The 27,877-nt window shown below is 41.2% G+C and overlaps 1 protein-coding gene and 1 pseudogene across 3 annotated transcripts in view; both read right to left on the reverse strand.

The window, feature by feature from the left end:
- The window catches only part of CANX (calnexin), a 32,404-nt gene extending 14,376 nt beyond the window's left edge, over positions 1–18,028 (reverse strand). The window contains exons 1-4 of one of the 3 annotated variants that reach the window (XM_061190065.1): positions 17,845–18,028; positions 17,483–17,542; positions 587–763; positions 237–310 (exon numbers count right to left, since the gene is read on the reverse strand). In XM_061190065.1, the coding sequence (XP_061046048.1) occupies positions 237–310; positions 587–760 (248 nt within the window). In that variant the 5' untranslated portion in view covers positions 761–763; positions 17,483–17,542; positions 17,845–18,028. Of the gene's footprint in view, positions 1–236; positions 311–586; positions 764–17,450; positions 17,543–17,844 lie in introns of all 3 variants that reach the window. The other 2 variants (XM_061190064.1, XM_061190063.1) reach the window with 2 other exon arrangements.
- Positions 18,029–20,388: 2,360 nt separating this feature from the next.
- Positions 20,389–23,240, reverse strand: LOC133090619 (large ribosomal subunit protein uL30-like; annotated as a pseudogene).
- Positions 23,241–27,877: the final 4,637 nt, after the last annotated feature.

Genomic DNA, 27,877 nt, shown 5'->3' on the forward strand with positions numbered 1-27,877 from the left:
TCACCTTTTAAGACTCAAGAGAAAACAATTTTCTCAAAGAACAAAACACAGGGTGAAGGGAAAAGAAATGGAAGCAAAAACCACATGTTCTAAAACACTATTTTCCTAAATGGGACAAAGATATAAAATAGTTAGACATTTCACTATATAAAATAATATCCAAAAAGGAATACACTATTCCATCATATTTATATGATGTCTGCCTCTAAGATTTTTTTCCCCTAAGAAACACTTACCCTGACAGAGTTCCTCTGTCAAAGCAATCGGCAAAATACACTTCCCCTGTTGGAACTGGAGCTTTGTAGGTGACCTGTGTTAAATATAAAAATGAATTAAGAATTGAAATATTCAGCAACACTCCTTTCTCAGTAGGATCTATTCTCTTGGTTTGCTTTCAAACTTTCATAGCTGGCCCTTGAATTCAATCCATATAACTTATCTTTGGGACAATATAACAAAGGCTGACAGAGAGATCAATAAAAATTTTAGCAAATTTTGCTTTCCCTGTGATAAGGATCCAAAATTTACCTTCATTCTCTGATTATCTCAAGAGGCAAAATGAATAGATTCAAAGACCACTTCAAACCTTTGGAGATGGAGGAGTGCTGGTATCTGCTTTCGGTTTTGAGTCTTCTACCTCTTCAATGACATCATCAAGGTCATCCTCAATGTCAATCACATCATCGTCATGTCCATCATGAGCCTGAACAAGAGCAGTTCCAAGGACCAGTAACACACACAGCAACCACTTCCCTTCCATGATCTAAATATAAAAAAGGGTACAGTTAAATGTATCACCTCCTTTTAAAAATTTTGTAAGACCACTAACCCCTCTCTTATTTAAAATTAAGGCTTTCAAATCAGAACTTTATTGTATTTCATTTTACAGATAAAGAAAGTGAACCCAGAATGATAAAGCAGTTTTCCTAAAATCAGTTACTTAAAAGATTCAATTTCAATAAAAATTTCAAAATAAAACTCAAACATAAACAGGTGTCCCCATATAGAATATCATGTTGGCTACACAAATTTAGGGTGTTCAGATACAATTTCAAACTAACTTCCTGCATTTGTAAAGAGCTCTATAATGGACAAAGCCCCTTTTACAGGTTTAAATGAGTTAAAACATTACAATGAAGTAACAGAGCAGCTAACTAGCCTCACATTAAACAGTTAATTTAGATGCTGCTGCTCTTGTCCAAAGACCATCAAGTGTAGATATGGTTTTAAATTAGTGTTTTAAGGCTCAACAAAAAAATATATTAAACCACGGACCAGCTATCTTTACCTCTTATTTTCTAAGCCTGTAAGTGCCTTATGTATTGTATTAGACTGTCATGAATGGTAGTCGGTCCTTTTCCCAAAACCGCAGATCTAAAGATATAAAAACTGAGCCACATGGATGCACAAAAAGATTTGGTAGTAGGTAGTATAGTTTCAATTCTCCAAGACGAAAAGAGTTCTCTCTGGAGATGGATGGAGGTGAAAGCTGCACCACAATGAGAATGTACTTAATGCCACTGAACTTAATAATGATTAAGATGGTAAGTCTTCTTTTTAAAATTTTATTTATTTATTTATTTATTTTTGGCTGTGTTGGGTCTTCGTTTCTGTGCGAGGGCTTTCTCCAGTTGCGGCGAGCGGGGGCCACTCTTCATCACGGTGCGCGGGCCTCTCACTGTCGTGGCCTCTCCCGTTGCGGAGCACAGGCTCCAGACGCGCAGGCTCAGTAGTTGTGGCTCACGGGCGTAGTTGCTCCGCGGCATGTGGGATCTTCCCAGATCAGGGCTCGAACCCGTGTGCCCTGCATTGGCAGGCGGATTCTTAACCACTGCACCACCAGGGAAGCCCCGATGGTAAGTCTTATGATAAGCGTTTTTACTACAATAAAAAAGATTTTAGCGGCTTCCCTGGTGGCGCAGCGGTTAAGAATCCGCCTGCCAATGCAGGGGACATGGGTTTGAGCCCTGGTCTAGGAAGATCCCACATGCCGCGGAGCAACTAAGCCTGTGTGCCACAACTACTGAGCCTGCACTCTAGAGCCCGTGAGCCACAACTACTGAAGCCCACGCGTCTAGAGCCCATGTTCTGCAACAAGAGAAGCCACTGCAATGAGAAGCCCACGCACCACAACGAAGAGTAGCCCCTGCTTGCCGCAACTAGAGAAAGCCCGCGCGCAGCAACGAAGACCCAACACAGCCAAAAATAAATAAATAAAATAAATAAATTTTTTAAAAAATTTAAAAAAGAAAATAGCTTAATTTTTTTTTTTTGGTGTCTTGTAAATCAACTTATTCCAATGTTGAATTTGATGCCTAATTCCTTATAAACTCTATAATCCTTTAAAGTGAGTAACAATATGTAGAACTAGATTTTCACATATCATTTGGTGGTATTTCTTTTATTTACATATCTTGGGTACTGTTTTCACAAAATGAAAGAAGGTAAAGTTCACTGGATTCCTAAATGCTTAGCATTTAGGCAGTGCAGAAAGTAAAAGTGCTAAAAAAAAAAGTGCTAAATAAAATCACTGATAACGTTTCCTAGGACTGGTATTAGTTTTTAGGAGAAACTCTCAATGTCAACATTCTGCTCTAGTTTCTAATATATTAGGAATATCAGTAATTTCATTTATTCACTGGAAAGGCCTCTATTCTCTACTATCAAATAATATACAATGGCACAGCAACATTGCTTTGATTTACAACTACAAGGGATTCTCTAAAACTAAACAGGTTGATTCAACATTTTCATCTAAATCAACTCTATACAACTCCCAAGTCCTCACAGAAACAATGCTATAAATGGTAGCTGGGTTCCCAGGGATAAGCTACAAAACCAAATTAGCCCAAAACATAGCTAAAACAATATATGCATACAATTGTTAAAACTTTTTAAAAGACAAAATGTGGTAAGCCTAGTAGTAATTAAATGAAGCACAAAACCAGTGGATTAATCCGGACTAAGTACTGATGCTGGAACACCGTTGCTCAAGGAAAAGCTAATCAGGGAGATGTGCTAACTACTTACCTTTTAAAAAGGGAAGACTGATTTTTTTTTCTCAATAATTTTTAATTTGTTGATATATTGCTGTTGTGGGCTTAACTGTGCCCCCCTCCCCCGATTCACATGTTGAAGCCCTAACTCCCAATGTAATATTTGGAGATAGGACCTTTAGGGAAGTAATAAAGGTTAAAAGAGGTCATAAGGCTGGGGCCCTAATCTGATAGGCCTGCAATCTATATACGATGAAGAGAACCAGGAGTCCGTGTGCACAGAGGTAATAAGTCCATGTGAGAGGACACAACAAGATGGTGGCCCTCTGCAAGCCGAGGAGAAAGTCCACACCAGAAACCAACTCTGCCAATGCCCTGATTATGGACTTCCAGACTCCAGACTCTGAGAAAATAAATTTGTTGTTTAAGCCACCCAGCCTGTGGTACTGTTACGGCAGTCCAAGCAAACTAATACAACTGTCCTTAGGTTAAGCATAATTTTATATAAGGCAGTGCTTCTCAAACTTGAGCATGCATCAGGGGGCTTTTTAAAACAAATCACGGGCTTCCCTGGTGGCGCAGTGGTTAAGAATCTGCCTGCTGGGGGTGGGGTAGTGGGGGTGGTGGTGGTGGGATGAATTGGGAGATTGGGATTGACATATATACACTAATATGTATAAAATGGATAACTAATAAGAACCTGCTGTATAAAAAAATAAATAAAATTCAAAATAAAAAATCCGCCTGCCAATGCAGGGGACACGGGTTTGAGCCTTGGTCCAGGAAGATCCCACATGCCGTGGAGCAACTAAGCCCGTGCGCCACAACTACTGAGCCTGTGCCCTAGAGCCCGCGAGTCACAACTACTGAGCCAGCATACCACAACTACTGAAGCTTGCGCGCCTAGAGCCCTTGCTCCGCAACAAGAGAAGCCACCGCAATGAGAAGCCTGTGCACCGCAACGAAGAGTAGCCCCCGCTCGCTACAACTAGAGAAAGCCTGCACGCAGCGACAGAGACCCAACACCACCAAAAATAAATACAATAAATAAATTTATTTTAAAAATTAAAAATAAATTTAAAAAATTGCTGATTCAGTAGATGTGGGCTGGGACTTCACATTTCTAACAAGTTCCAGGGGATGCAAAGGCTGCTAGCTCAGGAATCACACTTTGAGAACCAATGATTAGGGTTTATGAATAATCAATTTGTGCTTTGTTTTCCAGTTAATAAAAGCACTTTCACACAGGCACACTGTTTCGCATAAACCTCCCTTGAGGTACTACTCTCATTTTACTTTACATATTAATAACTAAGACTTAGTAAAATGAAAATAACCCAATCATTTACTCATTATCACAACCAATAAGAGTCAAAGAATTCATATCCCATATTTCTATTACGCTAGACAAAATGTAGTTGAATACTGAAGAGGTGTGACAGAGACAGGACAGGAAGACTAGTCAGTAAGTGTACTAAAGGGAGTGGTCTGGAATAGGGGATTCAGGTAGGGTTTAGTGAGGGAAAGTGCAACTGCAGAACAGCTAGCCCTGGTTGGTGGACCAAAGATCCTGGGAAAGGAGGCATCTGTGTGGGGGAGGCAGAATGACCCAATGAAAGGAAAACAGTTTTCAGGTAGCAGAAGGCTACCATCCCTGTCAGGAACAACAAAGGGATAGGGAGTCTCCAGCAAACTTCAGGAAATGCACTTCTCTCCACCACCATTTCCCCTACACCCTGAGTTGCAGGACCCAGTTTTTCAGAAGTCTAAGGCACATATCTGTTAACTTTCACATTATCCAGAGGGTTGTTAAAGCTGTGGAGGAACCATTACTGCCAAACCATGGTAAACCGATTCTCATAGCTGTGCACTGATGATCCTAAGCCACTGCTAGTTTTACATATGCTATTTCAACATTTGTAATTTGCCAATACTCCCGAGAAATTGCTACAGCAAACAGGTCTAGTTCCAAGAGCCACTATGAAGCCAGCCCAAACATTTCAAGTTTTGTTAAAGACCTGGTCATACTTACAAATAATTCAAGACAATATATTTTAAGGTGATCTTAATTCTCTGCTTCATTAATGAAAATCCAATATTACCAAGAAACAAAATCCGCCCTCATTTCAATCCTCCTACCCACACTCCTTATATCAAATGGAGTCCAAAAAGAATGTTGCGCTATTACGCTTTCTAGATGAAAACATAGGAGAAATTTTAAGTGATCTTGGGCTTGACAATGAGTTTTCAATACAACATCAAAAGCAAGGTACATTATTTGCACAGTATATCTTTTCCAATTCTTTTACTTTCAACCTTTTTGTACCATTGTTTTGTTTTTTTAATAAATTTTTTAAAATTAAAAAAATAGCAAGATACGTGAAAGAAAAAGTTGGTTAAATTGAACTTTATTAAAATTTAAAACTTCAACTCTATGAAAGAAACTTAAGAGAATTAAAAAACAAAACAAGGTAGGAAAAAATATTTGCAAAATACATATCTAATAATGAACTGGTTTCCAAAATGTACAAAGAACACAACTCAACAATAAGAAAACAGGGACTTCCCTGGTGGTCCAGCGGTTAAGACTCCGCGCTCCCGGACTTCCCTGGTGGCGCAGTGGTTAAGGATCCGCCTGCCAAAGCAGGGGACACAGGTTTGAGCCCTGGTCCGGGAAGATCCCACATGCCGCAGAGCAACTAAGCCAGTGCGCCACAACTACTGAGCCTGCACTCTAGAGCCCGCAAGCCACAAATACTGAAGCCCACACACTTAGAGCCCGTGCTCCTCAACAAGAGAAGCTACCGCAAAGAGAAGGCCGTGCGCCACAACAAAGAGTAGCCCCCCACTCACTGCAACTAGAGAAAGCCCACGTGCAGTAACAAAGATCCAACTCAGCCAAAAAAAAAAAAAAAAAAAAAAAAAAAAAAAAAAGACCCCATGCTCCCAACGCAGGGGGCCTGGGTTCGATCCCTGGTCAGGGGACTAGATCCCACACACCACAACTAGGAGTCCGCATGCCGCAACTAAAGATCCCGCACGCCGCAACTAAAGATCCCGCATGTCACAACTAAGACCCAGCACAGCCAAATAAATTAAAAAATAAATATTTTTTAAAAATCAGAAAACAAACCCCTCAATTATAAAATGGGCAAAAGATCTGAACAGATACCTCACCAAAGAAGATATTCAGATGGCATATGAAAAGATCAAACATCATTTGCCATTAAGTAACTGCAAATTAAAACAACGAGGGCCTTCCCTGGTGGCGCAGTGGTTAAGAGTTTGCCTGCCCATGCAGGGGACAGGGGTTCAATCCCTGGTCCAGGAAGATCCCACATCCTGCAGAGCAACTAAGCCCATGCACCACAACTACTGAGCCTGTGCTCTAGAGCCCTTGAGCCACAGCTACTGAGCCCGCGTGCCACAACTACTGAAGCCCGCGAGCCTAGAGCCCGTGCTCTGCAACAAGAGAAGCCACCGCAATGAGAAGCCCGCACACTGCAACGAAGAATAACCCCCACTCGCCGCAACTAGAGAAAGCCCGCACGCAGCAACAAAGACCCAACACAGCCAAAGATAAATAAATTTAAAAAAATAATAAAATAAAACAAAACAGTGAGATACTAATATACACCTATTAGCATGGCTAAGATTAAAAAAACTGGCAAGGATGTGAAGTAACGGCAACTCTCATTTCACTGCTGGTGAAAATCCAAAATAGTACAGCCACTCTGGAACATAGTTTGGAAATTTCTTACAAAGCTAACTATAGACTTACCACAGGATTCAGCAATCATGCTCACAGGTACTTGCCCAACTGATCTGAAAGCTTACGAATGCACAAAAACTCGCACTCGCAATTAGCAGCTTTATCCATAAGCACCTAAAACTTGAAGAAACCAAAATGTTCTTCAGTAGGGGAATGAATAAACAAACTGTAGTACACCCATAGGATGGAACATTGTTCAGAAATTAAAAGATGAGCTATCTAAAATGAATCTCTTTGCCATACAGCAGAAATTAACAAAACATTGTAAATAAACTATAAACTATACTTCAATTAAAAAAAAAAGAGCTATCAAGCCAAAAATAGACTTGGATGAATCTTTAATGCCTACTGCTAACTGAAAGAAGCCAGTCTGAAAAGGTGACATGCTATAGAATTCCAATTAGATCACATTCTGAAAAAGGCAAAACTCTAGATACCAAAAACAAAAAAAAAAAGTCAGTGGTTGTCAGAGGTTCAGGGGAGGGGGTCAGGTTGAATAGATAAGCACAGGGGACTTTCTTAGGCAGTGAAACCATTCTGTATGATGCTATAATTATGGATACATGACACTATCCATCTTTCAAATCCCATAAAACTTTATAGCACAAAGAATGAATCTTCATGTATGAAAAAAAATTTTTTTTAATATTTTTTTTAAACTTATTTTATTTATTTATTTTTGGCTACATTGGGTCTTCGTTGCTGCGTGCAGGCTTTCTCTAGTTGCAGCGAGGGAGGTTACTCTTTGTTGCAGTGCGCAGGCTTCTCACTGTGGTGGCTTCTCTTGTGTGGAGCATGGGCCCTAGGTGTGCGGGCTTCAGTAATTGTGGCACGCAGGCTCAGTAGTTGTGGCTCGCGGGCTCTAGAGCACAGGCTCAGCAGTTGTGGCACACGGGCTTAGTTGCTCCGTGGCATGTGGGATCTTCCCAGACCAGGGCTCGAACCTGTGTCCCCTGCATTGGCAGGTGGATCCTTAACCACTGCGCCACCAGGGAAGCCCCATGTATGAAAATTTTTAAAAATCATTGAAGAGGTTGAGTGATCCAAGGATAGCACACAGGATGTGACAAAACAATCTAACTGTATTACAAATATACAAAACAACCTCACTGAACGGGGTGGAGGGAAAAGATGTTAACCTAAGTAACGCAGGAAAATGAGTGGAGTCTGTAAAACCAGACTGTACAAAAGCACTGTTCAAGTTGAGTAAGTTGTTTCACATGAATACACAGGTTAACAATTCGGATACTGCTATATATGTATATCAGAATTGAACAACTAAATAAATGGATTGTGGGAGCCACTTTCAGTGTTGGGTGTGTGAATTTTACAGATAAGCAAGGGAAAGAGACTAAAATAATCCTCATTGTAATGGGCGAGAGAGACTATAGTATGAATTCATGTTTATCTTAATATACAGAGGGTTACACAAAAAATTATTTATAGATATGTGCATATATACCAGTTAGTATACACACATATATTTCCTTGCTCTGTCAACTAAGAGGGCATACAAGAAACTGCTACACCCCAGTAGCAATAAATACACCTAGTAGCAAGGATCTTGGTTTCCAATATCATCTCCAATAAAAGGAAACAGTGTTCCTTGGCTGATTCTAGGATTAGGCAGGAAATATACAAGACGAGCCTGGAGCATCTTGTAGTGCCAGAAAGGAAAGTGTTCAAAACAAAAACAAAACACCCACAGTGATGGGGGCTATGTCAAAGGAACACAAGAAAAAGCAATGGCCAAAGCTGGAACAATACAAGCAACAAAGTAAGTGGTACTGGATTATACCTCAAAGTATAAAATAAATGCCCATGAATCTATACAATACAAATATATTACTGAGTAAATAAATAAATGAGGAAGAGACAAATTTCCCATGAAGAAATATTCCAAGTAACGGATGTAGATACTCCACTGTCAAGGAGGTGGAACATAACCCCCCACTCCTTACATGTGGGCTACACATAGTGATATTGATATCCTTCCAAAGAGCACAGTATGGAAAGGGGGAAAAACAAGAACTTTACAGTGGAGAAACCTAGCAAACACTACCTCAGCCAGGTGATCAAGGTCAACATCCAAAGTAATAGGTCATGTTGATAGTATGTACCCTTGATACAATGTGATGAAAACAGTACTTTAACCTCTGTGGTCTTCTTCCCAAAAATCCATATTCCCTCTCATCATGAGAAAAACATCAAAGAAATCCCAATAGAGGGACATGCTACAAAATAATCTGACCAGTAGTCCTCAAAATATGTCAAGGTCATCAAAAAACAAAGAAAATCTAAAAAACTGTCACAGCCAAGAGGAGCTTAAGGAGACATGATGACTAAATGTAATGTGGTATCATGGAACAGAAAAAGGGCAGCAAGTAAAAACAAAGGAAATCTGAATTACATATGAGCTTTAGTTGGTAATTATTTATCAATATTGGTTCATTAATTATAATAAACGTACTATACTAATGTTAAGTTGTTAATAATGGCAGAAACTGGGTATGGGTTATATGGGAATACTCTGTACTATCTTTATAATCTTCTTGTAGATCCAAAACTATTCTGTAAAAATTAGTTTATTTTTTTTTAAAAGATGTTCCATTATTATGCACCAAATGTGATTGATTTGCCAAAAACCAGTTACTGGCAGAATCAGGATCAGAGGCCAAGTTTCCTGTCTCCCAATACCTTACTTGGTAATTCTATACTGCTTTTGTCTTAGAAACACAAAATGATTTTTCACATTTTAGTGTCTAAAAAGATTTCAGAAGCTTTTTTCTCCCTTTAAAACCCTTCATTTGGGGACTTCCTTGGTGGCACATTGGTTAAGACTCCATGCTCCCAATGCAGGGGGCCCAGGTTCGATCCCTGGTCAGGGAACTAGATCCCACATGCATGCCACAACTAAGAGTTTGCATGCCACAACTAAGGAGCCCACCTGCTGCACATAAGACCCGGCACAACCAAATAAAAATAAATTAATATTAAAAAAAAAAAAAAACAAACCTCTTCATTTGTCTTAACATTTACAGACTCCTAAGCAAGGAGCGTATTTCTCTGTTGTCACCCACTATTTCTAAGATTATCAATAGGAAATACGTAACAAGTAGCTCAACAACAAAGCAATAATGCTTTTAAAAAACAAAGAGCACATCTCCCCCACCCCCAACTTGCCCAAAGCCACAGAGCAAGTGATTCCTAGATCCAGAATGCTCAGGAATAAAAGTGAATAAAGAAATTAGGTACCTTTAAACCGAGTAACTTTCCAGCAGTAAATAAACATTTACCACATTTTCTAAGTCTCTTCTACTTCACAGTTCATGCTCACTAAGCTACATTAGCTCTTCTAGTACAAGATTTCTCATATTCCTGAATGCCATTATAGCAGTTTCTCCCATACTTTTACTTTCTGCTTGAAAGCCATCATTTTCTTGGTGCACTTCATTTCCTGGTTTTCTTCCAAGAGCCATTTTCTCGCTCTAATTTTTTTATCACTGCAAGACTGTTACTCTACAGCAGTGCCCCTTTGAGCTAGGGTGCAAATGCTGGGTGGATGTCTAACTCATGACTAAGCTACTTAGTGCCACAAACTGTCTCACAGTAGGCCCATTTAAATTCCTGTCTTGGCCAAATTACAAATTACTTACAGGCATAGACCTCCAGGAGAGCCAGCAATTAAAAATCAAAACCACGAACAAGAAAATCTTTTAATATTTATGAGTCTACTGAAGTGAACTTTTCTTAAAAATACCCTTAAGTTATACGTAAATGTGAGTTTTGTGTGGCTTTATCTTACGATATCCCTTAACTAGAGCAAGGCTAAGTCAATAAAACCAATACTATGAGGGCCAACACTATACAGTCCAAGTTCTGATTTCTGTTGATCCAGAACTTGATCTACAAATACAACTTACAATTTCTAGGTTCTAGAGAAGTGAACAGATTGCACTTCCTTCAAATACTCATTAATAAATCTCTCAACTGGACTTATTTTTTTTGGCCCCACTGCACAACTTGCAGGACCTTTGTTCCCCCACCAGCGATCGAACCCAGGCCCCAGCAGTGAAAGCGCCGAGTCCTAACCACTGGACCACCAGTGAATTCTCTCAACTGGACTTTTAATAAATGCTGGGTGGCAGAGTTCAAGACTGTTTTCTGGCAGTCACGACTAAACTGTCGGAATTCTGCGTTACAAAGGGTTAAAGCAGAATATATCTGATGCCCATCAGAAAACCCAGCACATGTCAGAAACTAAATGAATGTTTGCTGATAGTGGTCAATTCCATGAGTGTCAACTAGTTACCAAGGATTTAAAAAAAAAAAAAAAAAAAGTCTCTAACCTTCAGGATCGATCTATATAGGGTGTCCTTAAAGTCTGGAAACATTGGGCTTCCCTGGTGGTGCAGTGGTTGAGAATCTGCCTGCCAATGCAGGGGACACGGGTTCGAGCCCTGGTCTGGGAAGATCCCAGGTGCCGCGGAGCAGCTGGGCCCGTGAGCCACAATTACTGAGCCTGCGTGTCTGGAGCCTGTGCTCCGCAACAAGAGAGGCCGCGATAGTGATAAGCCCGCGCACCGTGATGAAGAGTGGCCTCCGCTTGCCACAACTACAGAAAGCCCTCGCACAGAAACGAAGACCCAACACAGACATAAATAAATAAATACTTAAAAAAAAAAATCTATTAAAAAAAAAGTCTGGAAACATAAAAAGTATTTGCCCATGTTTTCAGAGTTTATGAATATTCTGTAGTATTAGTTCTATTAATCAAATGTTGGGGGTTTTGGGAGGATAATATCAAAATAAACTCATAACCTTTTATCTAACTAAGAAAAAAAAGTGCATAGGTATGTTAGTACCACTTAACGCTCTAGCTTGAGTATTTTCCTTCTATTAAAAAAGTGTCAAAAAAGTAAAAATTTCAAATATGAATTAGTGTCATGATAAAATTGCACATAACTATGTACACACAAGGGCATATAAAACCTGGAGAAATCTGAATAAGGTCTGTAGACTGTACCAGTGCAATTTTTTCCTAGTTTTGATATTTTACAATAGTTATCTATCTATACTACTATTGGGGGAAGCTGGGTGATGGGTACAAGAGACCTCTCTGTACTATTTTGCAACTTTCTGCGGGTCTATAATTATTTCAAAATTAAAAGCTTCTTTTAAAAAATTTATTACTGGATCAGTATAGATGGTTCTTTAGACTTGATCAAAGTTGTCTAGAAACCAGCTTTAAATTCTAAAGCATAGAAGTACAAAGGAAGACTCAGAAATGAGTTGGATTAGAAATGTGAACCTCTTACTCCCTTCCTTCCAGTTAATAAGTGTTTTGTTTTTAATAATAAAATATAATTATCAACCTATATCCAAGTCAGAGAAGCTCTACCCCCTGGGATCACACAGACAAATGTACACAAAGCCAAGAAAACAGGAGCTAAACATATGCACATTTGTAATATACATTTATAAATAATATAAATGACTTCTGACTTGCTTCTCAGTTTCCCAAGGACAGAGCAAAAAGCCCAGTTCTCAAAATCTGAGTCAGGATTCTTCAAGAGAAACTAATCTACTCACTTTTAATGTTTCAGTTCACTCTTTTAAATTTTCAAAGAGTGAATTTATCTTGAATTCTAGAGATGGAAGTTTTCTATTTTAAAAACTGATGATTCAGAAAATGAACTCCTTATACAAAAGGCAGTATGGTGTATGTGATGGTGTAAACTGTCAAGTCAGAGAAAGCTGGGTTCTAGACTTTCCTGATCCTCTTTGTGGCCTTGGTCAGCTTACTGAATTTCCATGAGTCTTTTTTCCCTATTTTATAATGTAGCTAGTAGTATTAGTGGCTCAAAGGCTTGCTGTGAAAATATAAAAAGATAATACAAAGTCTATCAGAGTCCAGTACCTCATAGGAGTTCCCAAATGGTTTGTTCTTTGACACAAAATTAGCACAACCACAGTGAATACATTTTCAATTCCCAGAATGGGCCAAAAGGTGTAACTGTGCCTGTACACCTCCTGTATTTCAACAAAGCTGAATGATTTTATGTAACAAGAAAAACTAGCTTTGCTCTGATTATATTCTATGATTTCGTCTTTAACTCTTCCTTGCAACGGGTGTATATACAATTATAGCATCTGGACAGAGAAATATCCCTGTTTATCTGTGATTTTCTTTTTTCCTGCTCTGCCACTAATTTTCTTTATGAATTCTCCCAAATTTAACTTATTTTTGGTTAATAATTCTGTTCTCAGCACACATTCTAAAAACAGTCCATATTATTTTACTATACACATTCAATAATGTACAAGACTTCAACTGAACACAAAATATTCTATTTAACAGAAACAGACACATTCTGCATTGAATTTTAACAAATCCAAAACTGATCAACTTTAGGAATGGGCAAATGCTAAAGAAATATTACATTTGTCACCTCTCATTGGCAGAATCTTTATGCTCAGTAAGGGTCCATTCAGAAAGAAAAATCTTTAAAACAAAGGGAGGCTCAAATTATTTTTAAATTAAATTTAAACTTTAATATTTTCAAGTTAGTCTAGTTTTGCATCTATTTTCTTAAAAGATATCGGTCTACGGTTTTATGAAGTCTTTGTCTGGTTTTGGTATCAGGGTAATGTTGGCCTCATAGAATGAGTTGGAAAGTGTTCTCTCTTGTATTTTTGGAAGAGTTTGTGAAGGACTAGTGTTAATTCTTCCCTAAGTATTTGGTAGAATTCACCAGTGAAGCCATTTGGTTCTGGGCTTTTCCTTGTGAGACTTTGTTCCTTAAAAGTAGTTAGGAAATTTCACCTCTAATTCCTTTAATCCATGAGAAATTAGAAAGAGGAACAGAAGGAATCCCACAGAAGGGATTATTTGTCTCTTAAGAGGGCTGAGGAAGTTCCTTTCTATTCCTAGTTTATTGAGTGCTTCTATCATGAAAGGGTGTTGCACTTTATCAACTGCAATGATCATGCGGTTTTTGTCCTTTATTAATGCAGTATATTACATTCTTTATTATAGTTTGGTGAACCAACCTTACAATTCTGGGATAAATCCCACTTGGTGGTGGTGTATAATTCTTTTTTTTTTTTTTTTAATTTTTAAATTTTATTTATTTACTTTTGGCTGCATTGGGTCTTCGTTGCTGCATGCGGGCTTTCTCTAGTTGCAGCAAGTGGAGGCTACTCTTTGTTGCAGTGCGCAGGCTTCTCATTGCAGTGGCTTCTCGTTGCAGAGCACAGGCTCTAGGTGCTCGGGCTTCAGCAGTTGTGGCACTCGGGCTCAGTAGTTGTGGCGCACGGACTTAGTTGCTCCGCGGCATGTGGGATCCTCCCAGACCAGGGCTCGAACCTGTGTCCCCCTGCATTGGCAGGCAGATTCTTAACCACTGCGCCACCAGGGAAGCCCTATAATTCTATATGTTGCTGGATCCCATTTGCTAGCATTTTGAGGATTTTTGCATCTATTTTCTTAAGGGATACTGTTCTATGTTTTTCTTTTCCTGTGAAGTCTGTCTGGTTTTGGTATCATGGTAAGATTGGCTTCATAGAATGAGTTGGGAAGTGTTCCCTCTTCTATTTTTTAGAAGAGTTTGTGAAGGATTGGTGTTAAAACCATTTGGTTCGGGGCTTTCCTTTGTGGAATTTTACCTCTTAAAAGTAGTTAGGAAATTTCACCTTTAATTCCTTTGATCCATGAGAAATTAGAAAGAAGAACAGGAGGAGTGACCTAGCTGGTGTTCTAGGTTTCTGGGGGGAATTTTTTTTTTTTGGCCACGCAGCACAGCTTGTGGGATCTTGGATCCCCAACCAGAGATCAAACCCCGGCCCCCTGCAGTGGAAGCGCTTAGTCCTAACCACTGGACTGCCAAGGAATTCCCAAAAGTGATTTTTTAAAAAAGGCAGTGTGTAATAAAAAATGAGGCAGTCTTTCTTTCATGTAGGCTATCCATTCATCTGTTAATATACCCTTTTTTTTTTTTAATATTTATTTATTTATTTTGGCTGTGCCAGGTCTTAGTTGCAGCACGCAGAATCTTCGCTGCGGCATGCGGGATCTTTTAGTTGCGGCATGCATGTGGGATCTAGTTCCCTGACCAGGGATCAAACCCGGGCTCCCTGCATTGGGAGCACAGAGTCTTAACCACTGGACCACCACAGAAGTCCCAACATACCCTTTAAAAAATGTTAAGTCTTACCTTAGATTGTCTAATTTAACCCTCAGAAGAACCCCGGGAAGTTCTATCATCTCCATGTGACACACGACAAAACTAAGGCTAAGAGAAGTTACATAAGCTGTCCAAGGTCACAGTTAAACACAGAATAGTGTTATGAGCAGGAACTCAGAAGTCACAATCCCTAATCGGCTACTTAATAACTTCAGGGTCTCAGTTTCTTCATCTCTAAAATGAGAATAACAACACTATGTACTTCTTAGGATTGCTATATAAACAAAATGCATGTTTAGTGTTTATGTCAGTACTTGGCTTACAGTAAATGCAACATTAGCAGTGATATCTACTATTACTAGGTATTGCCCAGTGACACCATTTAAGTTTTGATGGTTCTAAAACCCTGAGTTTTAAGGCAATAAGAAATTTGAAGTCTTACATTGAAAAGGAACCACTTAAAAGGAATTTGATTCCAGTCACAGATAACCATTTTAATACTACTACTTTCTGTCCCTCTGATATTACTACATGTGCATCTAGTCAAAATATAGAAGCACTTAAAGGGGGAAAAAAGTACATAAAATTCAAAGTGGTCTTTATTGTAAATGATCATCCACTTAAAAACAGATATATACTACTGCCTAGTTTACAGTTTTGAATTTTGCTTTTCACTGACAGGAACATTAAAATCTATTTTTCCATAGCACTTTCTTTTCTCCTATAAACTAAGTAGGTTGAAGATGTGGATACGCAAAACATTGCTGAAGATTCTAAATTATTTAAAAAACAAAATTCTCCAAATAATTTTCACAGCTCACAGTTAAGCTTAATTTAAAGGCACATCTGTTTTAGTTAACAAAGCATTCAACCTACACTTTACTGACAAAGTTCTACGGTAAGCTATACAGGTTATAACTATGTTCACGCACTTTTATTATTTCCTAGGAGTTGTTATGAGCTGCCAATTCTATTTGCACAGTTCATTATGCCATTCAAAGTAATTTCATGTTCACCATCTTATTTGTCCCTCCTGGTAAGGTATCCAGGGCACTCTTCATTCCCATTTTAAAGAGGTGAAAACCAATGTAGTTCATTAAGCTAGTTACCATGCTGGGCCTGGAATTCAAGTCTCTTGAGCCTGCATTTATGCTTACCAACTGTCACTTCATCCCCTTAAGCTATCTCTCAGGGCAAAGTGAACTCTGTAACTGAAAGGATGCAAGAGCATGACTGCCAAAACTGCAGCAACAACTTCCGTCAAAACGTTTACCCCTCGAGGTCCTTGAAAGATAATGTGCTAGTTGAAACTGCTGAGTTAAGATAGTAAGGTAGGAAGGGATGCTAACACCCATTATCAGATAGGTCAGAAAATTTGTTTGTTGTGCGACACATTTACTCCAATACAAAGTTCATTCTGGCCATCTCATAATCAGTTCCCCCGCTTATTTGCTTGTGTACCCTGGGTGGTGCACAGAACTCCCCACACCATCTTTTACCTCTGCTCTAACTATAGCAAATGTACAATTCAGCAGTGATTTTATTCATGGCCCTTGAACAGCACTGTCAAAAGACTGAGATACAGAATGATTTTAAGATCAATACAGTTCCTCCCTTAAAAAAAACTAAACCAAATCAAATCCTCCCCCCAACCCACCAACTCTACTTATTAATAAATTAAGCAAAATGTTCCATTTCCTAAATTAGACGTAAAGAGCCTAACTGTGGCTCACCTTTGTCCTCCCAACCTTTTAATATTCAGCTCAGTTTAACTTCCTTCAGCCAGCATTCACTTGTGTCATGCCCAGCAGTTAATCCACTAAATCAGTTTCTTCCTCCTATCTCCATAAATGTGACTTTAGGTCCCAGGACTTAACCAACTCAAAAAGTAGGATGCTGGTGTAGTGGACCAACATCATTCAGACGATAACAATTTATTTCAATCGTTTATCAAGCAGTTAAAGTACTTTTTTATACACAATTTAATTCTAACAACTCCACCAGGTATTATATCCATTATTTGGAGAGAACTGGGGCACAAAGGGGAAGTAAATTGTCCAAGTTCACATAGCAACAAATGGCTGATGAAGGACTTGAATCAGGGCTTAGCCTTAACAACTACACCAAATCTGCCTCAACAGTAATTCCAACGTGATCATAAAATTAATCGCATGACCTTGAGCCAATCATTCAGAGCTCTGGGCCTCAGTTTCCTCCACTATAAAACAACCTGCCCACAGAGAGCTTTTGGGAGCTTTCCTACTTTAAAAATCCTGTGAATTTACTAGCTTACTTACACCCCATCCCCGAATAGATGTAAATGTTAGGACTGAAATTTTTCAACCACTGAGTGTTCTAGCACATTCTCCATACTCGTCAGGCTACCAGAGTCCAGTCTTCACTTTGTGGTTTTAATTTTCAAATACTGAAGCTGTAATGCTAATCCTAAACATTCTCTCTCGGCCCACTATCACCCTTCCCCACTACTAGGCATACCAACGAGGCCCGGTCCTATTCCAGACCTTTACCCGGTTACACCAGAACACCTCGCAGCTTCACAAGCAGCCAACAACAGGTTTAAGAAAGCCCTAGAAGGAAAGCCAGAAGGAGCAGTTAGCTTTCCCAGAGGTCAAGAGAGGCTCTAGGGCACCTGCCACGCCTCCCGACCCCGCCGGCGCGGCTTGGGCCTGGCTCCCCAACTCAGGCGGCCCAGGTTCGGGCCTCGCCCCTCACGGCCCGAGCGTCCGCCTGGGCCTGAGCTCTCGAAACCCAGCCGGACCCCTCGGCCCCGGCCACGCCCGCCTCCTCGGGCCCTCGGCCGCGGCGCCGCGTACCCAGGCCCCCAGGGGTCCTCACAGGCCCGAGAACATGAGCAGGCCTCCCGTCTCACCTCGAGCCTCAGGGGGGACAGCCGGCGGCACCCGCGCCTCCTCCCGCCCGCACACCTGGCCCCGCGCTGCAGTAAAGACAACGGCTGAGGCAGCACAACCGTCACGTGCTGCAAAACCAAGAGGCCTTGACTGCCGCGACCGCCGCGACCGCCGCGCGAGCGAGCCTCACTGCACGAAGCCCGGCCCTGCGTCCGCCCCTCGCTCCTGAGTAGCTGCGGCCAGCGCTAAATCCCGCCCCCCCGCGCAAGCTCCGGGATTCGGTTGGTCGATGAGACCATCGCTCTCTGCACTTTCCCATACGCCCCCTAGGGCTATTCTTCGTGGAGTGTGGGGATTGGCTGGGAGTGAGGCAGGAAGTGGCCGTTGGTTGGGCGGGAGGGAAGGGGTCGGGCTGCGGCAGAATGGAGTACCGCCCAGGGCGCGCGCCCTGAGGCGGGGCCGGCCGGGCCGGCGTTCCCGCGCCCTGTTGCCCTTGTTCCTTACTGGGCTCGCTGCCCTGCGTTGCATCCTGGTCGCTGTGGTTCCGACCCCTCCTGGGCCTGGACCCGGGTCTCGGGGTCTGGCATCCCGTTTCCTTCTCTGGAGGGGCAAATGGTAGCTGGCAAGAAGGGGTGGGAAGTCCGGTGAGATATCGGGAAGGGCCTGGTCCCTAATGCAGCGAGTGCGCGGCGCTGACGGAACCCATCACGGCTCCCTAAGTCTGACCAGAGGTCGACTGCACCACGCTGTGTAACCAGGCGCCACTGTTCCTGCAGAGTCACTGCCCTGGGCCCAGCAGCCTGAGGCCACCCTGTTACCCAACATCAAATACAGTCCAGAACACTACCCTCCAAGGTTATTTCAACTTTCAATTTGTGATGTTTCCTTAAGTAACATTAGACATAGAGGGCACAAAAACACACCGACAACAGGATTGAAAGAAAAGGATGGTGCAATGGAAAAATTTCAAACACACCACAATTTTTGTAACTCACTTTTAGCACATCTTCAGTTTTCAGTGTACTGAGAACCTCAGAAAATGGAAGTGGTCTATGGTTTTTCTAGACCTTTATAGGTCCTGGTCTCTGTCTTCCATTTGTTTGGATACCCAAAGGCTGAATGCTAGGCTGGGAAAAACTAGAATCAGTAGGTGTATCAACTACCCCAGGAGCCAGCTTTATTCCCTCCTGCCATCTGGAAGGGAAAATGAAAAGTCAAGAGTTTGGTGTTTGCATGAGTTTAGTATTCTCCAACTCTCATCCCCCAAATTTGTGTTAAGAGCATTTGCTTCCTTTTTACGTGGGGAAGGTGGATATTCGAGGCAAAAGGATGTTCTGGATGTCACAGGTTCCAAACAATGAGCTTAAAATGTAGTTACAGGAACTGTATGTGAGCAAAAGAGCTACTGCAGCAAAGGTAACTGCTAAAAGATGGTGGTACTAAAGAGAATTTAATGGGATTTTGAGTTGGGAAGAACTGCTTTCATCTAGAATGGACAGGGAAATAGGTAAGACTTGAGCTGGGCCTGGTAGGATATGCAGGATTTCTATAGGTGGAGACTTGGAGAAAGGTTTCTTTGGATGAGAGAATGGCATATGCAAAGGCAGGAAAATGGGTATTGTGTTTGGGGACACCATGTACGAGAGTATTTTGGCTGGAGAAAGGTGTTCAAGAAAGTAACAGGAGATCGGTCAGCTCCAGAGTTGGGTTAGGACCTAGCCAAGGAGTCTGTAGGGAGATAGTTTAAATTCTAGGTTTGGGTTATGATTTAGATATTTAGAGAAGCTTTTTTTTTTTGGCCGCACCACGTGGTATGCAGGATCCTAGTTCCCCAATCAGGGATCAAACCCGGCCTGGCAGTGAAAAAGCCAAGTCCTAACCACTGGACCACCAGGGAATTCCCTAGGGAAGCATTATTTTAATATTATTCCAGGGCGCAGTGGATAAGAATCCGCCTGCCAATGCAGGGGACACAGGTTTGATCCCTGGTCCGGGAAGATCCCATATGCCGAGGAGCAACTAAGCCTGCGCACCACAACTACTGAAGCCCGCGTGCCTACAGCCCGTGCTCTGCAACAAGAGAAGCCACCGCGTGGAGAAGCCCGCACGCCGCCACTATGAGGCTGGTTAGGAAGCCACTTCTTGAAGTTGATTAAAGGGCAGAATTAGGGAATGACAGGGTGTATAGAAACAAAAGCATTAAATGTTGATACTGAAGAATGCTCCACTGGATTCAGGAGGCTAGGGAAAGAGAAGAACCAAAGGCAACGATGAGAGTATGAGCCTGAGTGACTGGTGGTAAAGTATAGAGCCCCTTAAAAAAAGGGAATTCAGGTTTAGCTGATCCTGGGAATCCTGGGTCTGGGCCCAAGACAGAGCAGGACTGTAGGACTTGTCCTGCCAAGAATCTTGCTAGGGGTTTTTCTGCTAAAGCATAATGTTCTTAAGAAGAAGTTGAGGACAAATCCCTGCAGAATGAGTTTTTGTTTTTTTATAGTCTGAAATCAGTCACTGTTTATTAACTGACCAGATTACAAAAATAATCATGGTAGACACACCTCAGTTCATCCATCTAATAAGCCTGTTAGATCTGTTGATCTGGGCCCTCCTGGAGAAGATAATTTGAAGGGCCACAGGAAGCTGTATTTTCCAACAGTATGGATCTCATGAATAAGATCCTCCATGTAGATGATGCCATATTTACCAAGGGATGGAGCAAAGTGTTATCTGTCAGGGCAATTCTCTTCTTGTTGATTTTGCCATAACAATAATTGTAGATGCATTCATTTTCTGACTTCAGGTTCAGGTACTCCCATGAAATATGTGGTTCCACAATCCTTAAGTGTTAACTGAAGCCTTGCTGAGCTTAACAAAGGTGCCGTTGATGATCCAGCGAAAACGAAGAAGCTGTAACACCTTTCAGATCTCTGGGCTCACACCATTGATACCTGTGATCCTGATGAGGAATGCCCATTTGGGTCCAGCAGGTACACCAAACTTGCCCGCTTTTCTTGTCAGCCTTGCCATCTGAATCTCAGCTCTATCTGCCTATATCCCTTGTGACAGTGATTAGCTTTTTCATAGATAAGCTTCTTCCTTGCCTTTTGAAGCACCTTTTGGGCAAACTTCTTTCTCAGGTACTCGATCTCAGGCTCTGTAAAATCCCTCCACTTGTTTCTTAAGGCTTTTCCTTCTCTTCTACACCCACCATGGTTCCAGCTGGAAAAAGGCATAAGATCTTTTCTTGATAATGCAAAAGGTACTTTGAGGTATTGGAGTATTTCTTTAAAAGAAATAATCATTTTATAATTCTTAGATGTCGAATGTGTGGGAGATTGGGTTGAATGTATTTTGACCTTATAATCTGCAAGATGATTTTCAAAATAAATTATTTATATTCATTTAAAAATGCACATATGGGGGCTTCCCTGGTGGCACAGTGGTTGAGAGTCTGCCTGCCAATGCAGGGGACACGGGTTCGAGCCCTGGTCTGGGAAGATCCCACATGACGCGGAGCAAATGGGCCCGTGAGCCACAACTACTGAGCCTGCGCGTCTGGAGCCTGTGCTCCGCAACAAGAGAGGCCGCGACAGTGAGAGGCCCGCGCACCGCGATGAAGAGTGGCCCCCGCTCGCCGCAACTAGAGAAAGCCCTCGCACAGAAACGAAGACCCAACGCACCCAAAAATTAAATAAGTAAATAAATTTATTTTTAAAAACATGCACATATGGGGACTTCCCTGGCGGTCCAGTGAGTAAGACTCTGCGCTCCCAATGCAGGGGGCCTGGGTTCGATCCCCGGCCGGGGAACTAGATCCCGCATGCATGCCACAACTAAGAGTTTGTGTGCTGCAACTAAGAGTTCAAATGCTGCAACTAAGAAGCCCACATGCCACAACTAAAGATCCTGCATGCTGCAACTAAGACCCAGAGCAACCAAAATGAATAAATTTTTTTAAAAACTTAAAAAAAAATAAAAATAAAATAAAAATGCACATATGCTTTGGCCCAGCAATTCTACTCCTGGGAATATATCTGTATCTATATCTAGGTTTGATAGAATATTCACATGATGTACTTGTGTTTAAAAATATACACAATGATGTGCATTGCAGCATTGTTTGTAGTATCCAAATCCTAGAAACAACCTAACCACCATCATAGAGAACTGGTTAAATAAAATATAGCTCATCCATATAATGGTTCTGCATTGGAAAGCATTCAGTGAACATCTATGTGTATAGATATGATTGCCAAGATTTAGTGTTATGTGAAAAAGCACTGAGAAAAGTATGTTTCCTTTCATGTTGCAAAGGGAGCTATATTCTCATGGATATAGCTTTCTGGAAAGATGCATGAGAAACTGCTTTCTGGAAAGATGCATGAGAAACTGCTAAGAGTGGTTGATGCCCAAGAGGTGGCTAAGACTTTGGAAATGGAAAGGAGATATTTTTATAATGTGTATGTTATTTTTTCAATAAGTAATCAAATTTCTGCTTTTGTGGTTAGATTTTCAAAAAAGATAGAATATATATTAAAAACCCACCATAGGGCTTCCCTGGTGGCGCAGTGGTTAAGAATCCGCCTGCCAATGCAGGGGACACGGGTTCGAGCCCTGGTCTGGGAAGATCCCACATGCCACAGAGCAACTAAGCCCGTGCACCACAACTACTGAGCCTGTGCTCTAGAGCCTGCGAGCCACAACTACTGAGCCCGCGAGCCTAGAACCCATTCTCCGCAACAAGAGAAGCCACCGCAGTGAGAAGCCTGAGCACCGCAACAAAAAGTAGCCCCCACACAGCCAAAAATAAATAAATAAAATAAATTTAAAAAAAAATAGTAATCTTTTGATCTTCCGACTACGTGGTTTTTGTTGCAAAACCCCCTATATATCTTGACTCCTACCTTACCTCTTTGGAGCAGTCCCTCCGAGCTATCTGAGAGGCTATCCCCTGGGCTTAAGTCCTCAGCAAGCCCACCAAATAAAACATAATTCTCAACTTTTAGGTTGTGCAATTTTTTTTTTTCAGTCAACAGACTGCTCTTCAGCCACTGTCGCTGGACCTCCTTGTACCTCCTCTTGGGTTCAGATCTCCTGTTTCCTCAACTCCTAGACCCCACATTCTAAAAATTCAACTTTATTGTACAGTTCACTGATTTTGGTAATGTACAGCACATACGATGTAACCACTACATAATGAAGATAAAGAACATTTCCATTACCCCATAAGTTTCCTCTGAAGTTCTTTCTTTTCCCCCTACACCAAATACGTGTTCTCTTCTGACACCACTTCTGTCAGTTCAATTCAATTTTGACACTAACTACCCGGTTAGTCTCAGACACCACAGGTTTAGAAGCTAAGACTGCCCCCACATCAGATGCCCAGCTGCAAATGATGTGCACAGGTTACCCACATGTCTGCTTGACCAGCTACAAATTTGGGGGTTCCCAAGACCCCCCCACTTCAGGTTCAGTAATTCAAGAGAATAACTCACAGAACTCAGGAAAGTGCTTTACTTGCTATCACAGGTTTACTAAAAAAGCTACAACTCAGGAACAAATGGAAAAATGCATAGGGCAAGGTATGGGTGTGTATGTGTGTGAATGTGCAGAGCTTCACCCTCTCTGGGCATGCAACCTCCCAGCACCTGCATGTGTTGACCAAGCTGCAAGCTCTCTGAACACCATTATTTAGGGGTTTTTATAGAGGTTCCATTAGTAGGCATGATTGATAAATCGTTGACCATTGGTGATTGTACTCAATCTCCAGTCCCTCTCCCCTTCCTAAAGGTCAGAAGTGGAGCTGAAAATCCTACTCCTCTAAATCACTTGGTTTGGTTTCTCTAGCACCCTTATCCTGAATTGATCAAGGGGCCCAGCAATAATCACCTGATTAGCATAAACTCAGGTGTTGTTGGAAGGGGACATCATCATAATGATATGAATGATATGATATTCATAATGATATGAATAACAAAAGGCACTCATCACTCAGGAAATGCCAAGGGTTTTAGAAGCTCTGTGCCAGGAACCCAGAATAAAGACCAAATGTATTTTTTATTATACTACAGTTTCCTCATATCCATTCCCATTCCGTCCCCACCACCAGCAACAGGCAAAAAATTGATCTGCTTTCTGTTACTATAGAAAAGACTGGTCATTTCTAGAGCTTAATATAAATGTAATTATATAGTATATAGTGTTTTGTATCTGGCTTATTTAACTCATATTGTTTTGAGATCCTCATCTGTGTTGTAAAATGTATCAGTAATTTGTTGCTTTTAATTGCTGAGTAGTAGTCTATTGTACAAGTATGCCACAGTTTGTTTATCCATTAACCAGGTAATAAGACAACTGGGCTGTTCCCAATTTTTGGCTATATGATATAAAACTGCTATGGACATGGTGTACCACTCTTTGTATAGACATATACTTTATTTTTCCCTTAAAACCCAACATTTTCACTTTTTCTTGGTTTACTACCTCAATTAATAGTTACATCTATCCCAAGAAAGACTGTGTAGTAATTTTTTTTGAAATCTTGCACATCTAAAAGTGTCTTTATTCTACCCTCACATAGTTTTTTTAACTTTATTGAAATATAATTTACATACTATAAAGTTTTCCCACTGTAAGTGAATGATTCGTTGATTTTTAGTAAATTTATAGAATTGTGCAACCATTACCACAATCCAATTTTAGAATAACTCCACCACCGGACTTCCCTGGTGGCGCAGTGGTTAAGAATCCGCCTGCCAATGCAGGGGACATGGGTTGGAGCCCTGGTCCGGGAAGATCCCACATGCCGCGGAGCAACTAAGCCCATGGGCCACAACTACTGAGCCTGTGCTCTAGAGCCCGTGAGCCACAACTACTGAGCCCGTGTGCCACAACTACTGAAGCCCACGTGCCTAGAGCCCGTGCTCCGCAACAAGAGAAGCCACTACAATGAGAAGCCCATGCACGGCAACGAAAAGTAGCCCCCGCTTGCCGCAACTAGAGAAAGCCTGAGCGCAGCAATGAATACCCTATGCAGCCAAATTAATTAATTTTTTTTTTTTTTTTAAAAGAGTAACTCCACCACCAAAAAGTTCCTTTGTGCCTATTTGTAGTCAACTCCCAACCAACCCAAGGCAACCATAGAACTGCTTTCTTCCGCTATTGATCTCCCTTTTCTAGCTATTTCACATAAATGGAATCATTATCTGACTTCTTTCACTTAGCATAATGTTTTTGCACTTCATTCATGTTGTAGCATGTATCAAGAATTGATTCTTTTTCCATTATTGAATAATATTACATTGCATAGATATACATTTTGTTTATCCATGGCCACGCCGTGCAGCTTCCAGGGACTGAACCCAGGCCAGGGCAGTGAAAGAGCCGACTCCTAACTACTGGACCATCAGGGAACTCCCTGTATACAAGTCTTCATATGGACATGTTTCCATTTGAGTAGTACATAGGAATAGAATTGCTGACTTGTATGCTAAGTTTATGTTTAACTGTTTGACACTACTAAATTGTTTTACAAATTGGCTGCTGATTTTACATTTCCCATGTAGGAGGATTTCAGTTTCTCCACATCATCACCAATAGCCATTTTAGTAGATATAGAGTAGTATCTCACTGTGGTTTGCTTCAGATTCAGTGAGCCCCCTCTGGCAGTGAAGCTGTTGGTTTGTGCAGCCTCCCCATTTCTGGGACAGCTAAGCTTGCTGACCAAGCTGGGGGAATGTTAGCAGCCTCAGACAAGAATGCCACAGACTCTCACTGTTCTAACCAGAGTTCAGAAGTTTTTCATGGATAAATGCTTCTCAATTTCTCATTTACTTTTGGTCAATTTCCAGAGCCCTAGATCTTTAAAAAAATCTTTTTTTCCAGTTTCATAATTGTTTTCTGGGGAGAAAATTTGCTGACTACTTTTGGTTGAAGATTTTTTTCTCTGTATGTTTTCTCTATTTCCTGTCAGCTGTTTTCTGTTTGCTTGCCTTGGTCTCTATGTTTTACATTGCAAGGGTTTTTTTGTTTTGTTTTGTTTTTGTTGTTTTTGTTTTTTGCCTTGTCCGTACATTGGAATTACCTGGAAAGCTTTTAAAATCCTAGTGCCCAAGCTGTACCCCCAGAACATTACATCAGAATCTCTGGGGGAGGGCCCAGCCATCTGAGAATCAAAATAATTAAATGAACTATAAACCACTGAAAAAGAGAACTGTAAACAAATTTAAAAAAGGAAAAGAAAAATAGAATAAGTCTATACCTGTAAAGAAAAAACTTACACTCCTCCTGTGTTTCTTTTTTTTAATAAATTTATTTATTTTTTATTTATTTATTTTTGGCTGCATTGGGTCTTTGTTGCTGCCCGTGGGCTTTTCTTTAGTTGCAGCGAGTGGGGGCTACTCTTGGTTGCGGTGCGCAGGCTTCTCATTGCAGTGGCTTCTCTTGTTGCAGAGCACGGGCTCTAGGCACGTGGGCTTCAGTAGTTGTGGCTCGCAGGCTCTAGAGCGCAGGCTCAGTAGTTGTGGTGCACGGGCTTAGTTGCTCTGCGGCATGTGGGCTCTTCCCGGACCAGGGCTCGAACCTGTGTGCCCTGTATTGACAGGCGGATTCTTAACCACTGCACCACCAGGGAAGTCCCCCTCCTGTGTTTCTTCTTTACTGTCACACTACTACCACATTCACATCACTTCCTACACCAGATGTGTGGGAGTTTTCCCCATGCCAAGCAATTCTGTGACACCAGCTGGGTGTCCTACAACTTGATTCTGACACTAGCTACCTGGAGATAGCTAGTGTCAGATCCCACAGGTTAAGGGCTTAGTTCTGTAAGACTGACCCCACTTCAGATGCTAATCGCAAGAATTGGATCCTCAGCTTACCCGCAATTTCTGTCCGACTTGGCTATAAATCAGAGGCTTCCATGACTTCCTCCCCCTTGGCTTCGATTATTTGCTAGAACAGCTCACAGAATTCAGAGAAACACTTACATGTATCAGTTTACTAAAGGATATGATAAAGGATACTGATGAGCAGCGAGATGAAGAGATACACAAGGCGAGGTCCGGGAGGGTCCCAAGCACGAACTTCTGTCCCCGTGGAGCTGGATGTGTCACCCTCCCAGTACATGGCTGTGTTCACCGATCTGGAAACTTTCTGAACCCAGTACTTCGGGGATTTTTATGGAAGCAGGATCAATCATTAACTCCATTTCCAACCCCTCTCGCCTTTGGAGAATGGGGGAGGGGAGGAGGGGCTGAAAGTCCCAAGTGTCCAATCATGGCTCTGTCTTTCTGGTGAACAGCTCCTATCCAGGAGCCCACCATGAGTCACTTCATTAGACCAAAAGACACTGCTATAACTCAGGAAATTCTGAGGGATTTAGAAACTGTCAGGAACAGGGGTCAAAGACCAAATATTAGAACAAAAGATGTGCCTAGTGCTCTTAACACCTAGGAAATTACAAGGGTTTTAGGAACTCTGTGCCAGGAACTGGTGGTGGAGATATATATATATATATATATATGTATATATATATATATATATATATATATATATATATATATATATAATTTTTTTTTCTCTATTATCTCACCATACCAGCAGAGGAGAAAGAAGATCTCTTGCTTAGAGTAGAATGCTGAGGGCCGACTGATAAGTATAAAGTGAGTGCTAGTGTTGGAAAAGCATAATTTGGCAATCATAAAGATTGGATCAGGCAAGAGTCACCAGTGGATGCTAACTTTAGGGGGAATTTTGAGGAACAGGACATTTAAATGGTCTTTAAAGTGTCTGCCCACAGTAGGGAAGGTTCCTTTGCAACACTTAAATACAATACCTATCCCTAGATGGGATCCTGTACTAGAGGGAAAAAATGCTATAAAGGACATTCTTAGTAAACTGACAAAACTGAAATATGGATGGTTGTATTATATCAACGTAAATTCATAAGGTTGATAACTGTACTGTGGTTACGTAAGAGAATACACATTGAAGTATTTAGGGCAAAGGACTATGATGTATGTAAAAGGTTCAGAAATGATCAAGGAAATAGGG

This window comes from Eubalaena glacialis, chromosome 4 (assembly GCF_028564815.1).
Source record: "Eubalaena glacialis isolate mEubGla1 chromosome 4, mEubGla1.1.hap2.+ XY, whole genome shotgun sequence".
Classification (NCBI taxonomy): Eukaryota; Metazoa; Chordata; class Mammalia; order Artiodactyla; family Balaenidae; genus Eubalaena; species Eubalaena glacialis.